This window comes from Penaeus japonicus, unplaced genomic scaffold (assembly GCF_977035675.1).
Source record: "Penaeus japonicus unplaced genomic scaffold, GWHDUDI00000001_assembly GWHDUDI00000009, whole genome shotgun sequence".
NCBI classification, from domain to species: domain Eukaryota; kingdom Metazoa; phylum Arthropoda; class Malacostraca; order Decapoda; family Penaeidae; genus Penaeus; species Penaeus japonicus.
In genome coordinates, this window is record NW_028234411.1 from 43,856,477 (window position 1) to 43,871,476 (window position 15,000).

Consider the following 15,000-nt stretch of genomic DNA (forward strand, 5'->3'; position numbering starts at 1 on the left):
TCCGCCTCGCCCCCCTCCAGCTCCCCCCTCTCGCTCCCCCCGACGTCGCCACCTTTACCCGCGTGAGGTTCTTGCGTGCGATTCTTCCCGTCGGTGCCCTTGCCCTCAGCTATGTCGACGCCGCCCACTCGACCCTCCGGGCTGTCTTCAGCGTCGCCGGCAGCGTCATCGTGGCAATCGACCTCATCGCCTTGCTCGCTCACGAAAGACACGTCACAGGTGCATGGAGTGACGTGGCATGCGGCGAGCTCGTCTCCCGGGCAGGAGGCGTTCCTGCAGGACGTCTCGGACACACGACACACTTTGCTCTCGTCCTCCGGACATGGGATTTCGTCTGAGGGCGTGAGGATTGGTAACATCAAGGAGGCTTAGGCAGGGCCAAGAAAAACAATGGAAACATACTTTATTTATTTATCCCATATATATATATATATATATATATATATATATATATATATATATATACATATATACATATATACATATATACATATGTATGTATGTATGTATACATACATACATACATATATATACATATGTATGTATGTATACATACATACATACATATATACATTTATATATATATATATATCATTTATATATATATATATATATCATTTATATATATATACATATATATATATACATATACATACATACGTATATACATTTATATATAGATATATATATATATATCTATTTATCATTTATTATATTACATATATATATATATACATACATATATATACACACACATACACATAAATATATATACATACATATATATGTATACATATGTAAGTATATATCTATATACATATATATGTATATATATGTATATATACATACATATAAATATATGTATATATACATACATATAGATATATGTATATACATATATATATATATACATACATACATATATATGTATATACATATATATATTTATATATATGTATATATATACATATATATGTATATATATATGTATATATGTATATATGTATATAAATAATAAATAGATATACATATATCTATATCTATATATAAATGTATATATATATGTATGTATGTATGAATACATACATACATATGTATATATATATAAATACATATGTATATAAATGTATATGTATATATATGTATGTATATGTGTATGTATATATATATGTATATATACACGAATATATAATACGTATATACATAAATACATAAATACATAAAGACACAAATAGACAAAGACACACACGCACACACACAAACACACACACACACACATAAACACACACACACACACACATACACAAACACACACACACACACACACACACGTACACAAACACACATACACACACGCACACGCACACACACGTGTATGCGTGTGTATGTGTGTGTACGTGCATTTGTATTTGTATATCCATATATTTCCATCATGTCCCAGTGAGGCACAATCAGCCGACTCACCCGGACAGGCGGCCAAACACTGATGTTCAGTTAAGAAATTGTTGTCGTTGCCCATGCACCCGCCGTAGGTGAAGGTGCCACAGGTGCCCGAAGTGGCATTGAAAGCCCACAGGGTGAACGCTGCTCGACAAGGGCCCGAATCTATGGGTTGCTGGCACCTGGGCACACTCCTGCTGCCGTCGGTACCTGCAGAAGAAAGAGGGATTCTGAAGGAGCCGCGATACTCCGGTCCGCATCAATAATGCATATATGGAAAATACGATGATTGTGAGGGCATTTGAGCCTATTTGCAATGCGCAACTTCAGCCGATGATGAGCAGACAGCATTCTCATTCTATCTCTCTCTCTTGTCCTCTCATCTCTCACTCTTTCACACACCTCACTCTTTCACATATCTCTCCCCCTTTTACACATCTCTCACTCTTTCACACATCTCTCACTCTTTCACACATCTCTCACTCTTTCACACATCTCTCACTCTTTCACACATCTCTCACTCTTTCACATATCTCTCACTCTTTCACATATCTCTCCCCCTTTCACACATCTCTCACTCTTTCACACATCTCTCACTCTTTCACATATCTCTCCCCCTTTTACACATCTCTCACTCTTTCACACATCTCTCACTCTTTCACACATCTCTCCCCCTTTCACACATCTCTCACTCTTTCACACATCTCTCACATATCTCTCCCCTTTTCACACATCTCTCACTCTTTCACACATCTCTCACTCTTTCACACATCTCTCACTCTTTCACACATCTCTCACTCTTTCACACATCTCTCACTCTTTCACACATCTCTCACTCTTTCACATATCTCTCCCCCTTTTACACATCTCTCACTCTTTCACATATCTCTCCCCCTTTTACACATCTCTCACTCTTTCACATATCTCTCCCCCTTTCACACATCTCTCACTCTTTCACACATCTCTCACTCTTTCACACATCTCTCACTCTTTCACATATCTCTCCCCCTTTCACACATCTCTCACTCTTTCACATATCTCTCCCCCTTTCACACATCTCTCACTCTTTCACATATCTCTCCCCCTTTTACACATCTCTCACTCTTTCACACATCTCTCACTCTTTCACATATCTCTCCCCCTTTTACACATCTCTCACTCTTTCACACATCTCTCACTCTTTCACATATCTCTCCCCCTTTTACACATCTCTCACTCTTTCACATATCTCTCCCCCTTTCACACATCTCTCACTCTTTCACATATCTCTCCCCCTTTTACACATCTCTCACTCTTTCACACATCTCTCACTCTTTCACATATCTCTCCCCCTTTTACACATCTCTCACTCTTTCACATATCTCTCACTCCCCCTTTCACACATCTCTCACTCTTTCATCTCTCTCCTTTACTCTCTCACTCTTTCACTTTCTCTCCCTCTTTTCACAATTTCTCTCCTCTCTCTCTCTCTCTCTTCACTCTCTCCCTCTCTTCTCACTTCATCTCTCTCTCACTTTCACATATCTCTCCCCTTTCACATTCTCTCACTCTTCACATCTCTCTCATCTCTCTTCACACTATCTCTCTCTCTTTCACACTCTCTCTCTTTCTCTCATACTCTCTCCCCCTTTTACACATCTCTCACTCTTTCACATATCTCTCTCACTTCTCTACATCTTCTCTCTCATCTATCTCTCCCTTTCACATCTCTCACTCTTTCTCTCTTCTCTCCCTCTTTCACATCTCTCACTCTCTTCACTTCTCTCTCTCTCATCTTTCACTATCTCTCCTTCACACATCTCTCACTCTTTTTCATCTCTCTCACTCTTTCACACATTCTCTCACTCGTTCACACATTCTCACTCTTTCACACATTCTCACTCTTTCATACATTCTCTCCCTTTTACATCTCTCTCACTTTTACACTCTCTCCTCTCTTTCACATTTCTCCTCCTTTTCACATCTCTCTCTTTCACATATCTCCCCTTCTCTCTCTCTCACATCTCTCACTCTCTCTCACATATCTCTCTCTCTCTCTATCATTTCTCTCACTCTCTCTTCAATATCTCTCCCCCTTCTCACATCTTCTCACTCTCTCCCTTCTCATCTCTCATTCTCTCTCTCTCTCTCTCTCTATTCTCTCTCTCTCTTTCACTTTCTCTCTTCACTTCTCTCACTCTTCTCTTCACTCTCTCTCTCTCTCTCTCATCTCTTCTTCGCACTCTCTCTCACTCTTTCTTCTCTCTCTCTCCTTTCTCTCTCTCTCATTTCTTTCGCACTCTCTCTCTCATTTCTCTCGCACTCTCTTTCTCTCATTTCTCTCGCACTCTCTTTCTCTCATTTCTCTCGCTCTCTCTCTCTCTATGTCTCTCACTTCTCTCGCCCTCTCTTTCTCACTTCTCTCTCTCTCACTTCTCTCGCTCTCTCTCTCTCTTACTTCTCTCGCTCTCTCTCTCTCACTTCTCTCGGTCTCTCTCTCACTACTATCGCTCTCTCTCTCTCACTTCTATCGCTCTCTCTCTTAATTCGATCACTCTCTTTCTCACTTCTATCGCTCTCTCTCTCACTCCTATCACTCTCTCTCTCTCTCTCACTTCTCTCGCTTTCTCTCTCACTTCTATCACTCTCTCTTTCACATCTATCGCTCTCTCTCTCCCTTCTATCGCTTTCTCTCTTACTTGTCTCTCTCTCTCTCTCATTTCTCTCGCTCTCTCTCTCACTTCTCTCGCTCTCTCTCTCTCATTTCTCTCACTCTATCTCTCTCACTTCTCTCGCTCTCTCTCTCTCACTTCTCTCACTCTCTCTCACTTCTTTCGCTCTCTCTCTCACTTCTCACGCTCTCTCTCTCATTTCTCTTGCTCTCTCTCATTTCTCTCGTTCTCTCTCTAACTTCTCTCGCTCTCTCTCTCTCACTCTCTCTCACTTCTCTCGCTCTCTCTATCACTTCTCTCGCTCTCTCTCTCATATCTCTCGCACTCTCTCTCTCACTTCTCTCGCTCTCTCTCTCTCACTTCTGCTCTTCTCACTTCTCTCGCTCTCTCTCTTTCACTTCTCTCGCTCTCACTTCTCTCACTCTCTCTCTGTCACTCCCTTCTCTCGCTCTCTCTATCTGACTTCTCTCGCTCTCTCTCTCTCACTTCTCTCGCTCTCTCTCTCACTTCTTTCGGTCTCTCTCTCACTTCACTCGCTCTCTCTCTCACTTTTCTCGCTCACTCTCTCTCACTTCTTTCGCTCTCTCTCTCACATCTCTCGCTCTCTCTCTCTTAATTCTCTTTCTTGCTCTCTCTCACTTCTCTCTCTCACTTCTCTTGCTCTCTCACTTCTCTTACTCTCTCTCCACTTCTCTCGCTCTCTCTCTCACTTCTCTTGCTCTCTCTCTCATACTGCTTTAGCCCTTTCTCTCTCACACATCTCTCGCTCTCTCTCTCTCACATCTCTCGCTCTCTCTCTCACATCACTCGCTCTCTCTCTCTTTTTCTCTCTCTCACTTCTCTCGCTCTCTCTCTCTATCTCACTTCCCTCTCTCTCTCTCTCACTTCTGTCGCTCTCTCTCTCACTTTCTCTCTCTTACTTCTCCCGCTCTCACACTCTAACTTCTCTCACTCTCTCTCTCACTTCTCTCGCTCTCTCTCTGACACCTCTCTTGCTCTCTCTCTCTCTCTCACGTCTCTCGCTACCTCTCTCACATCTCTCGCTCTCTCTCTCACATCTCTTGCTCTCTCTTTCACATCTCTCGCTCTCTCTCCCTCACTTCTCTCGTTTTCTCTCTCTCTCATTTCTTTCGTTTTCTCTCACTCCAACTTCTCTCGCTCTCTCTCTCTCACTTCTCTTGCTCTCTCTCTCATTTCTCTTGCTCTCTCTCACTTCTCTTGCTCTCTCTCTCACTTCTCTTGCTCTCTCTCTCACTTCTCTTGCTCTCTCTCACTTCTCTTGCTCTCTCTCACTTCTCTTGCTCTTTCTCTCTCACTCACTTCTCTCGCTCTTTCTGTTTCACATCTCTTTCTCTCACTTCTCTAGCTCTCTCTCTCACTTCTCTCTCTCTATCTCTCACTTCTCTTGCTCTTTCTCTCTCACTTCTCTTGCTCTCTAGCTCTCTCACTTTTCTTGCAATCTCTCTCACTTTTCTCGGTCTCTATCTCTCACTTTTCTCGGTCTCTCTCTCACATCTCTCGCTCTCTCTCCCTCACTTCTCTCGCTCTCTCTCACATCTCTTGCTCTCTCTCTCTCTCTCTCACTTCTCTCTCGCTCTCTCTTCTTGCTCTCTTTCTCACTTCTCTCGCTCTCTCTCTCACATCTCTTGCTCTCTCTCCCTCACTTCTCTCGCTCTCTCTCACATCTCTCGCTCTCTCTCTCACATCTCTCGCTCTCTCTCTCACTTCTCTCTCGCTCTCTCTCTCACTTCTCTTGCTCTCTTTCTCACTTCTCTCGTTTTCTCTCACTCTCACTTTTCTCGCTCTCTATCTCTCTCACTTTTCTTGTTCTCTATCTCTCTCACTTCTCTCGCTCGCTCTCTTTCACATCTCTCGCTCTCTCTTTCTTACACCTCTCACTCTTTCTCTCTCACATCTCTCGCTCTCTCTCTCTCTTGCTCTCTCTCACTCTCTGTCACTGCTCTCGCTCCTTCTCTCTCGCTATATCTCTCACTTTTCTCTCTCTCACTCTCTCTCTTTCACTTGTCTCAATCTCTCTCACTTCTCTCGTTCTTTCTCTCTCTCACTTCTTTTGCTCTCTCTCTCACTTTTCTCGCTCTCTATCTCTGTCACTTTTCTCGCTCTTTTTCTCTCTCTCTATCTCTGTCACTTTTCTCGCTCTCTCTCTATCACTTTTCTCGCTCTCTACCTATCTCACTTTTCTCGCTCTCTATCTCTCTCACTACTCTCGCTCTCTATCTCTCTCACTTCTCTCACTCTCTATCTCTCTCACTTTTCTCGCTCACTATCTCTCTCACTTCTCTCGCTCTCTCACACTTCTTTCGCTCTCTCTCTCACATCTCTCACTCTCTCTCTCACATCTCTCGCTCTTTCTCTCTCACATTTCTCGCTCTCTCTCTCCCTCATACTTTTTTCTCTCTCTCACTCACTTATCTCTCTCTCTCACTTCTCTCGCTCTCTCTCTCACTTCTCTCGCTCTCTCTCACTTCTCTCGCTTTCTCTCTCTCATTTCTCTTGCTTTCTCTCTTCCTCATTTCTCTCGCTTTCTCTCTCTCACTTCTCTCGCTCTTTCTCTCACTTCTCTCGCTCTCTCTCTCACTTCTCTTGCTCTTTCTCTCTCTCTCTCACTTACTTTTCTCGCTCTCTATCTCTTTCACTTCTCTCACTCTCTCTCTCATTTCTCTCGCTCTCTCTCACTTCTCTTTCTCTATCTCTCACTTCTCTCGCTCTCTTTCTCTCATTTTTTTCGCTCTCTCTTACTTTTTTAACTCTGTCACTTTTCTCTCTCTATCTCTCATTTCTCCTCTCTCTCTCATTTATCTCACTCTCACGCTCACTTTTCTCTCTCTCTCGGTTCTCTCTTTCTCTCTCTCTCTCACTTCCCTCGTGATGTCTCTCTCTCATTTCTCTCGCTCTCTCTCGCACTTCTCTCGGTCTTTTTCTCTCACTTCTCTTGCTCCTTCTCTCACTTCTCTCGCTCTATCTCTCAGTTTTCTCGCTCTCTCTCTCACTTCTCTTGCTCTATCTCTCACTTCTTTCGCTCTCTCTCACTTCTCTCGCTCGCTCTCTCCCTCACTTCTCTCGCTCTCTCTCTCACTTCTCTCTCTCTATCTCTCACTTATCTTGCTCTCTCTCTTTTCTTGCTTTCTTTCTCATTTCTGTCGCTCTTTTTCTCATTTCTCTCGCTCTCTCTCCCTCTTACTTCTCTCGCTTTCTCTCTCTCTCTCACTTCTCTCGCTTTCTCTCTCTCCTTTCTTTTGCTTTTTCTCTCTCACTTTTCTCGCTCTCTCACTTCTCTCGCTCTCTCTCTCACTTCACTTGCTCTCTCACTTTTCTCGCTTTTTATCTCTCACATTTCTCGCTCTCTATCTCTCTCACTTATCTCGCTGTCTATCGCTCTCCCTTTTCTCGCTCTCTATCTCTCTCACTTTTCTCGCTCTCTATCTCACTTTTCTTGCTCTCTATCTCTCTCACTTCTCTTGCTCTCTCTCTATCTTTCACTTCTCTCGCTCTCTCACTTTTCTCGCTTTCTTTCTCACTTCTCTCGCTCTATCTCTCTCACTTTTCTCGCTCTCTTTTTCTCACTTTTCTCGCTCTCTATCTCTCACTTTTCTCGCTCTCTATTTCTCTCACTTCTCTTTTTCTCTCTCGCTCTCTCACTTCTCTCGCTCTTTCTCTCACTTCTCTCGCTCTCTCTCACTTCTCTCGCTCTCTCTCTCACTTCTTTCGCTCGCTCTCTCTCGCTCTCTCTCTCACTTCTCCCGCTGTGAGAATTATATATTAAACCTTCACACCCGCTCTCTCTCTCTCACACCCGCTCTCTCTCTCTATCTCTCACTCTCTCTCTCTCACTTTTCTTGCTTTCTTTCTCATTTCTGTCGCTCTCTCTCTTTCACTTCTTTCGCTCTCTCTCACTTTCTCTATATCTCTATTTCTCATTTCTCTCACTCTCTCTCTCACTTCTCTATCTCTCTCACTATTCTCTGTCTCTCACTTCTTTTGCTCTTTCTCTCTCTCACTTCTCTCGCTCTCTCTCTCACATCTCTCGCTCTCTCTCTCACTTTTCTTGCTGTCTCTCTCACTTCTCTCGTTCTCTCTCCCTCTTACTTCTCTCGCTTTCTCTCTCTCACTTCTCTCGCTTTCTCTCTCTCTCACTTCTCTCGCTTTCTCTCTCTCACTTCTCTCGCTCTCTCTCTCAGTTCACTTGCTCTCTCTCTCACTTTTCTCGCTCTATCTCTCACTTCTCTCGCTCTTTCTCTCTCACATCTCTCTCTCTCTTCTCTCGCGCTCTCTCTCACTTCTCTCGCTGTCTCTCTCTCTCTCACTTTTCTCGCTCTCTCTCCCACTTCTCTCGCTCGCTCTCTCTCACTTCTCTCGCTCTCTCTCACTCACTTCATTTGCTTTCTCTCTCACTTCTCTCACTCTTTCTCTCATTTCTCTTGCTCTCTCACTTTTCTCGCTCTCTCTCTCACTTCTCCCGCTCTGTCTCTTTCACTTTTCTCACTCTCTCTCACTTCTCTCTCTCTGACTTTTCTGTCTCTTTCTCTCACTTTTCTCGCTTTCTCTCTCTCACTTCTCTTGCTCTTTATCTCTCACATCTCTCTCTCACTTCTCTCTCTCTGTCTCAATTCTCTCGCTCTCTCTCTCTCACTCTCTCTCTCTCACTTCTCTCGCTCTCTCTCTCTCACTTCTCTCGCTCTCTCTCTCACTTCTCTCGCTCTCTCTCTCACTTCTCTCGCTCTCTCTCTCACTTCTCTCCCTCTCTCTCTCACTTCTCTGGCTCGCTCTCTCACCTCTCTCTCTCTCTGACTTCTCTCGCTCTCTCTCTCACTTCTCTTTCTCTATCTCTCACTTCTCTCTCTGTCTATCACTTCTCTCGCTCTCTCTCTCACTTTTCTCGCTCTCTCTCTTACTTCTCTTGCTCTCTCTCACTTCTGTCACTCTCTTTCTCATTTATCTCGCTCTCAGTTCTCTCTTTTTCTCTCTCACTTCTCTTGCTCTCTCTCTCTTTTCTTGCTCTCTCTCTCACCTCTCTCGCGCGCCCTCTCTCTCACTTCTCTTGCTTTCTCTCTCACTTTTCTCACTCTCTCTCTCACACACATATCTCTCTCTCTTTCTTTCTTTCTCTATGTGTGTATGTGTGCGTGTCTCTTTTTATATCTATCTATTTATCTATCTATCTACCTATCATTATTGCTACGATTATTTTATCCTACCACTCTCTCTCTCTTGTGACTACACTCTTGTGTAAATTCAAATAAACAAATAAAATAAACAGTGCATGTATGCTTGCACTCCCGTCCCCAATTAGTTAACTGAAGACTTGCAATTGCCTGTAAATATATATTATCAAAGACGGCGCCTGAGGTAAAATTACCAGTGAATACAAACCCACGTCATCCGGTGGCAGAGAAGAGGCCCCGCTGCCTTCGCCTGCAGGACGGGACGAGTCTCTGCTCTCTGTGGCTCCCCCTTCTCCTTCGCCCATCTCTTCCCGCCCAGACACCCTCGTCGCGTCACTCGCATTACCTTCCCTTTTCCCAGTGTCATTCTCTTCAACTATGTCACTGGCGTTCTCTTCGCTCTCACTGATTCCAGGCTCTGCCATTGCGTTCTTGTGATTCCCTGCAGTTACTACGTCGCGCGCCTTCGGTGGTGAGCCATCGCGCGGGGAATCCCCTTCGCCAGAGGGAGCGTCGATGCCATTTCCCGAGACGTACGTTACGTGTTTGTCAAGCGTGTCGATGACCCCGGGGATGGCGGAAGAGGCATTCGCTTTGCCCCGTGGGCGTGGGGGAGCAGCTGCGTCAGAATCAGGCACGGCCTCGCGGGAATCCCCGACTGCCTGCTCCCCTCGGTCGACACTCCGGATTCCGTCAGGCGGCACGGGTTCAATAGCTATTGTTGCTACTATTAACATGGTCATCAAATTCTGAAATAGACAATAAATTAGGTATCAAAAAAAGGTATCTATTTTCACTTTCTTCGATAATTCCCCCCTTTCGCACACAACGTCTGTATGCACGTAGTCCGGACTTTCTGTTTGTGTGTGTGTGTGGGTGGGGGGGGGTATATGTGAATATATATGTATATATATATTATATATATACATATGTATATATACATATGTATATATATATACATATGTATATATATAAAGAGAGAAAGGGAGAAAGAGAGAGAGAAAGAGAAATAAAGAGAGAGAGAGAGAGCGAAAGTGAGAGAGAGAGAGAGCGAAAGAGAAAGAGAGAAAGGGAAAGAAAGAGAGAGAAAAGGAGAAAGAGAGAGAGAGAAAGGGATAGAAAAGAAATAATGAGATTAAGAGAGACAGAGAGAGAGAGAGAGAAAGAGAAAGAGAGAAATGGATTAAAGAGAGAGAGAGAAAGGGATAAAAAAGAGAGAGAAAACGGGAGAAAGAGGCAGAGAGAGAAATAAAGAGATTGAGAGAGAGAGAAAGGGAGAAAGAGAGAGAGAAAAAGAGAGAGAGAGAGAGAAAGAGAGAGAGAGAGAGAAAAAAAAAGAGAGAGAGAAATAAAGAGATTGAGAGAGAGAGAGAAAGGGAGAAAGAGAGAGAAAGGGAGAAAGAGAGAGAGAGAAAAAGAGAGAGAGAGAGAAAAAGAGAGAGAAAAAAAAAAGAGAGAGAAAAAGAGAGAGAGAGAAAGGGAGAAAGAGAGAGAAAGGGAGAAAGAGAGAGAGAAAGGGATAGAGAAAAAGAGAAAGAGAGAGAGAAATAATGAGATTGAGCGAGAGAGAGAGAGAGTGAAAGCACTGTACTCTGTACAATGCATTTCTTATAACACCGTATCTGAGAACAACTGATTAAGTCTGTTATCTAATATATATAATTGTATATGCATTTCTGTCATTTATATTAAGCTTTCTTTGCTACATGTATAACCATATTATTATAATTATTAATATTAATTTTAATGTATTTATATAGCTGTATTTATTAATTTACTCTTAATATCTTTGTTTAAATCTATATATACACATCAACGTTTCATGCTGACCACCCTAGCGCGTCTCGCCATTTCCCTGCTGTGACATTCCCGTCTAGATATTTCCATGTGGAAACATTCCTGCCTAGACTATACAACCGAGGCATTCGGCGGCCTGACTCTACTGAACCAAATATGGTAGTCCAGGCCTCCAACGACGTCATGTAAACAAGCCTACGGGCTCGAATATAAACGCTCCCCTTAGTGAATCTCACCAGCCCCCGCCAAAAGGAACCGCCTTGTCATGGCGCGGGGGCTTGAACTCTTTCCTCGGACGAGCCCGCTCTAGAACTAGCCAGTCTCTCCCTCCCGTTGAGGTGGCCTTCTAGTGCATGATTCTCCGAGGAGGGACGACTAAGCGTTCCTAGGTGCTGATCTAGTAGGTAGGATCACACCCCCCCCTGGTCCTCCCCCCAGGGGACACACACCTGCCCACGTGTGTGTGTTTGCCGTGTGTGGCGCCCCTGTGCGCTGGGAGACGGGAGTCCTGGAGGTTTGGTCCTCTATTCCAGCAAGATGGGTGGCCTGATATCGGCTCGATTAGGTCAATCGGCTGGTCTCTCTTTTTTGAGCTAGGGTCAAGCAGCCCCTGTTTTGCAGGCAATCGCATATATTTGCGAGTGCCATCAATGTGAGGCGGGGGTTGCGTATATCCTCCTACCACCCGTGGCTACTGAGCATGGTCTCAGTGCACAGCTTCCCCTTGTTTGACTCTGTGGTGGGTGGGATCGTGGGAGGATGAAATGAACCGCTTTTCCTATGGCATCTTTTACTAAAAAAAAAGCCTGACTGATCCCCACGTTGACGAACCTGGAACAAAGATGACTAGGGCCGTCACCTTGGAGCCTTTCAAGGTCCTTGGTGACAAAAGTAGAAAATTGGGTGAGGCTCTGGTGTTGGTTCAGTGAAAGCCTAACCAAGAGCCTCGGGATGGACCCTCCAAACCAACCCTTAGCTCCGACAAGTCTCTGGCGTCGTTTCAGATAACGAGTCAACCCAAGAATGGAAGCCAGGCAGGACCCTCCAACCCTACTGGCCCCTCTGCCAAAACAAAACTCCGGCGTCGGTTCGGAGAAATAGGCAACAAGCGCCCTCGGCCGGCTACGGACTCGGAGGGCGAGTCTGTAGCCCCGAGTCGTTTCTCCCAATTTAGGGTTCCCCCTAAGCCTGAGGGTTTCGATAACACTTATCAGATGGTACAGGCTCTGGAAACCCAGAGACAGTGCCGTCTGACGATTAGAATTGCCAGAGACAATGGCATGATAATCATCCCAATGCACCAAGCCACCCTCACCTTCCTCCAGGAGACTGACAAGCTCCTGGATGGGCGGAAGGTGAGCCTGGCGGCCCTGACTTTTGAAGAGAGGATGTCCAAGATGGAGCTTCTTGGCTTCCCTCTGATGTATGACCTTGAGGTCATCACCGCTCATCCCAAGGTGGTAGGAGCTTCCCGACTTTCTAAAGGGAAGCACCCAACCAGACAAGTCCTGGTCACTTTGAAGGGAGCCCCAGATGCGTCCTTGGACCTTGGCAATTGGGGCTCCTACAGCCTCAGGACATATGTCCCTGACCCGCTCTGCTGCTTCACGTGACAGAAGTACGGACACTTACTCTGCAAAGCCGAAGTGTGGTGTCTGTAGTCAGGCACACAGTACGGAGGTGTGCCTCAAAGCACACAAAGACGGCAAGCGGGACACCACTGCAAAGTGTCCCAACTGCCACAAAAGCAACACGCCTGGAGCCTTAGATGTTCCGTAAGGAAGGAAGAGGCTCTTCGGCGGCAAGAGGTCGTTGCAAAACGGCCAGATTTTGTTCCTGCCCCTCCAGGCACCTATGTCTGGGGGGCAAAACAAAGGGGTAAGGGCTCCCCCCCCCCCTCCTAAGAGGAAGGAAGCACCGCCCAAAGCGAAACCACCACCAGACACCTCCAATACAAAGGATTTTCCGGCTCTGGTGGCTGTTCCAAGACGGAAACAGATCCAGAAGGGGTCTGGGAACACACCAAAGTCTACCCCAAGAGTGGAGAGACCGACTCTGTTTACAGAGGAGGACTTGATGCTCCTGTTTAAGACAGTCATCACAGCAGTTGTGACAGCATTGGGAAGGACCAGTGAGCAGACAGAGAAGGCAGTCAAGGTCGCCATGACGGCAATGACCCAGACTGTCGCTGCCCTGAAGGAAAGGATTTAAGGTCCAAAGCCTCTACACCCAATCCAACTCAGAGCGAGACTCCTCTCCCCACAAACCCCTGCGGCCAAGACCACACTGGCAGAGCTTGTTCCCAAACCCCAAAGGATGAGGAAGCCATGACCTTCCAGAGTGAAGGTCAAGGCGACCAAGGGTTCTCCACCTCCAAGGAGACCCATCCCTTTCAATGGCTCGACCTGTCCTGACGACAGTGACGAGTCCAGTGAGGAACTCACCAAGGAGTTGTCAGACTCCGAAATGTCTGACGTTACCCACACTGGCGTGTCGGACACTGAGACCGATTATGTCGACGTCGTTGACAACACACTTAATGGACTCAGATTAGCACAATGGCTCCTAATCTAAGCATACTGCAGTGGAATATCAACAGCTTTATCCGGAGGAACGCCCTTCTCAACGCGATCGTGCGATCTCGGAACATTGACGTTGTCATGCTCCAGGAGACTCTAACGGGGGACTCTGTTTGCTTCTCGGGATATCATCTCTTTGTGTTGCCCTCTACTGAAGGCACCAGAGGTTTGATTACCCTCGTAAAGTCGAATATCCCCTGCTCCTTTATTGCCGATCCTGTGCAGTGTGGAGAAGGTGTCGAACTCGTTGCCATTGAGATCCATTTGGCTGGGGGTCCCCTCAAGCTGTACAATGTGTACAGCAGGCCAACCTGTAGGAGCTTAGATATTAGTGAAGTCTGTGCTGCTGCGGCACACGAGCCAATTCTCATAGGGGGAGACTTCAATGCCCACCACCCCATCCTGGCTCCCATGTGGAGCCGGGATGCGGCAGGCTGTCACATAGCCGCGGTGCTTGAGTCATGCCCCGAGATTGCTCTTCTCAACAACCAGGAGCCTACGCACGTTGGCGGGGGGGGGGGGGGGGCCTTGACCTTACCTTTGTTACTGCGGCCCTGGTCGAGAGAATTAGTTGGTCTGTGGACAACACTGCCACGAGCGATCACTATGGGATAGTCACCACCATCTTGGATGCTGGCCCGGCACCTGTGCCCCAGCACAATCCTCGATGGAAGGTGGACAGGGCCAACTGGAAAGCTTTCCAGGAGGCCCTGGCCAGGTGTCTCAGAACCAGTGAATTCTCACTTAATGATAATGTGGATACACTTGAGGCTAGACTAGTTAATGCCATAGACGAGGCAGCCTCAGAGACCATTCCCAAAACTCGTCCGTGGTCCAGGTGTTTCAAAGACGCCTGGTACTACAATGATGAAATTAAGGAGGTCAACCACAGAATCAATATGTGCAGAAGATACTTCCACAAACAGAGAACCCCTGAGAACCACGCTCTTTTGAGAGAGGCTCTCAGGGATGCTCAGGAAACTGCTAAGAGGGTAAAGCAGGAAAAGTGGCTGGAGTGGCGTGAGTCCTTTGGCCACCAAACCTCCCTTTCAGAGCTGTGGAACCGTATCAGATGGGCCATAAATCGCTCAGCACCCAGAAAGACCCACCATGACCCGCGGTCGGAGGTGGAGAGACTGGCACTCAAGTTCTCTGCTAGAACAAGTAGCGCCGGTCTATCACCTTACTGAGCACTGTCAGCAACACCAGTTCTGTCATTGTTTTCCTGGACCTGGAGAAGGTTTTTGAACTGGCGAGCCCACTCGCCATTCAAGAGGTCCTGATCTGCAAGGGAATCAAGGGCAGACTGCTTGCCTGGATTGGTGACTATTTTCGGGACAGAATAGCCAG

The 15,000-nt window shown here is 46.0% G+C and overlaps 1 protein-coding gene across 2 annotated transcripts in view; it reads right to left on the minus strand.

Moving 5' to 3' along the window:
• The window catches only part of LOC122246933 (uncharacterized), a 29,678-nt gene that overhangs the window by 3,048 nt on the left and 11,630 nt on the right, over positions 1-15,000 (minus strand). Inside the window, exons 2-4 of one of the 2 annotated variants that reach the window (XM_086540139.1) lie at positions 9,621-10,023; positions 1,465-1,650; positions 1-334 (exon numbers count right to left, since the gene is read on the minus strand). The exon at positions 1-334 is cut by the window's left edge and continues 29 nt beyond it. In XM_086540139.1, coding sequence (XP_086396265.1) covers positions 1-334; positions 1,465-1,650; positions 9,621-10,023 — 923 coding nt within the window. Of the gene's footprint in view, positions 335-1,464; positions 1,651-9,482; positions 10,024-15,000 lie in introns of both variants that reach the window. The other variant, XM_086540137.1, reaches the window with a different exon arrangement.